A 1,892-nucleotide genomic window follows, 5' to 3' on the forward strand; every position below is an offset into this window, starting at 1 on the left:
GCTTCTCTTCCTGAGCATCTGTCTCTTAATTTGGAACAACTGTCTCTTGCAGGTTGAATGTACACTTGCCTACGCTTGCCTGTTCTTAGGGCTATTTGCAGCAAAGACCGCATCATCGGGCTTTTATATCTGTAGTGTTGTCTCCTATGAGCTGTCTCAGTAGGAACTGTGCAGTAGGCACAGGGATATTTCCTTTCATAGGTTGTGTGTGTTGTTTTGCTGAAACCATGGCTTACTACATTGCATTTTGTAAGAAAGTCTTGCTAAATGTTACAGATATAATAGCATTACATTGCAATAATTATGGCATAATTAAAGGGCAGTTCTGCTGTTCATTCATGTGAGTTCTTGTATTTTTATTGTAGATGGTTGTATTACAAAAAGAAGCTTAATATGACCTAACCTAGACCATTATACACAAATTTTATATGATGAAGCTTTTCACTAGATTATGCTTATTGTCTTTCCTATTGTAAATATGAGAATAAATTAATATTGGGAGTAAAGTTTTATTTCTTGCCATTTCCTTGGTTTTAAAATCGGCCCATAGCAGAAACCTTTTATGTAAATGGTACTGCCTACATTTACATAATATTCTAAAAGTGTAAGAATTAGTCTTGGCTTTAACTTGAAGTAAGGAGTTCTGAATAACTTTATTAGGTTATTCTTTTAGGAAGAAGAGCTGATACAAAGGTTAGAAGATCATATTTAGAAGAAAGGAAATGCATCGAAGGCTCTTGATATATTACTATTGAGTGTAACCTCATTTGAAATTAAACTGTGGAGATCTCAGTAATTCCATCACTTCTCCCAATGGAAAAAAATTAGTCTTTAAAGTAGTTCTAGTAGCTGTATCTCGTGGTCTGACATGATGATATATTATTTGTACTACTGCATTGCCTCTCCTGGCATGCTAAGAATGTCACTTACTGTTCTGTCTGGAGTGAAAACCAAGGCAACTGTGACAAAGCTAGAAAATGCAGGCATATGTCTTCAAAATATAAATGAAATGTTCTGCCCTGTCCTCCCCGAGCATTAGGTGATAGTTTGGATTTGAAAACATGTGCTGTATAGATGACTTGTACTGATTTCCTGTTCTCCTGTAGCATACTGCAGTGCTGTTTTAGGACCAGACAAGCTACCAGCAGAAGTTAGTAAACTTATCCTTTTGTTATAGTTGCTGACTTTTTTTTTTAATGTTGACTGGATGAGGGATCTGACAGTATATGAAGGCTGGCTTGTAATTAAGAATATTGCCCTGTGGTGTGGCATCCTTGTAGTCACTGGTTACTGTTTGTTTTCACAGAGGGCACAGCAGCTGCTGAGCCTGCTCCAGAAGAATTTGATAATTCTACTTACAAGAACCTTCAGCATCATGAATATAACATTTATACCTTTGCTGATTCTGTTGCGTATCTCTCAAAATTCAGGCAGCCTCAGCCATCTTCTGGAAGACCATCACCAAGGCACTGAAAGAACCACATTTAAAACAGGCAGAATGATAAATTGTTCTATTTAGCACTGTTGCTTCATCTGTATTATAAATCAGATAATAAATAATAAATAAATGCATTATAACTTGTGCTGTTGAACAGCTGTTCTTGGAGTCCCTTACTACTTGTCTTTTAGGAATGAGCTGCAAATGAATCATCACTGAGTAAAAAAAGCTTTTCTACCTTTCAGTATATATTATTTGGTGGTAGCGTATAAAAAAATCCTGATTTTTTCAGTGTCTCCAAACTTCTGTTACTTTTTTCAGTACTGTGTCAAAGAACATCATGACCCTCGTGTGTCTGTCTGTTCAGTATGTGCCATGATTTTAGTAGGTGGTGTTATCACTGTAATGCAGTGAGCTGTTCTCCCTGCATACAAACGTGTTCCCAGCTCTGAAG

The 1,892-nt window shown here is 36.7% G+C and overlaps 1 protein-coding gene across 1 annotated transcript in view; it reads left to right on the forward strand.

Moving 5' to 3' along the window:
- The window catches only part of NDUFV3 (NADH dehydrogenase (ubiquinone) flavoprotein 3, 10kDa), an 8,875-nt gene extending 7,402 nt beyond the window's left edge, over positions 1-1,473 (forward strand). The window contains exon 5 of the mRNA XM_010075278.1: positions 1,307-1,473. Within this exon, the coding sequence (XP_010073580.1) occupies positions 1,307-1,473 (167 nt within the window). The remainder of the gene's footprint in view (positions 1-1,306) is intronic.
- The last annotated feature ends 419 nt before the right edge of the window (positions 1,474-1,892 follow it).

Source organism: Pterocles gutturalis, unplaced genomic scaffold, assembly GCF_000699245.1.
Source record: "Pterocles gutturalis isolate BGI_N339 unplaced genomic scaffold, ASM69924v1 scaffold16367, whole genome shotgun sequence".
Taxonomy (NCBI): domain Eukaryota; kingdom Metazoa; phylum Chordata; class Aves; order Pterocliformes; family Pteroclidae; genus Pterocles; species Pterocles gutturalis.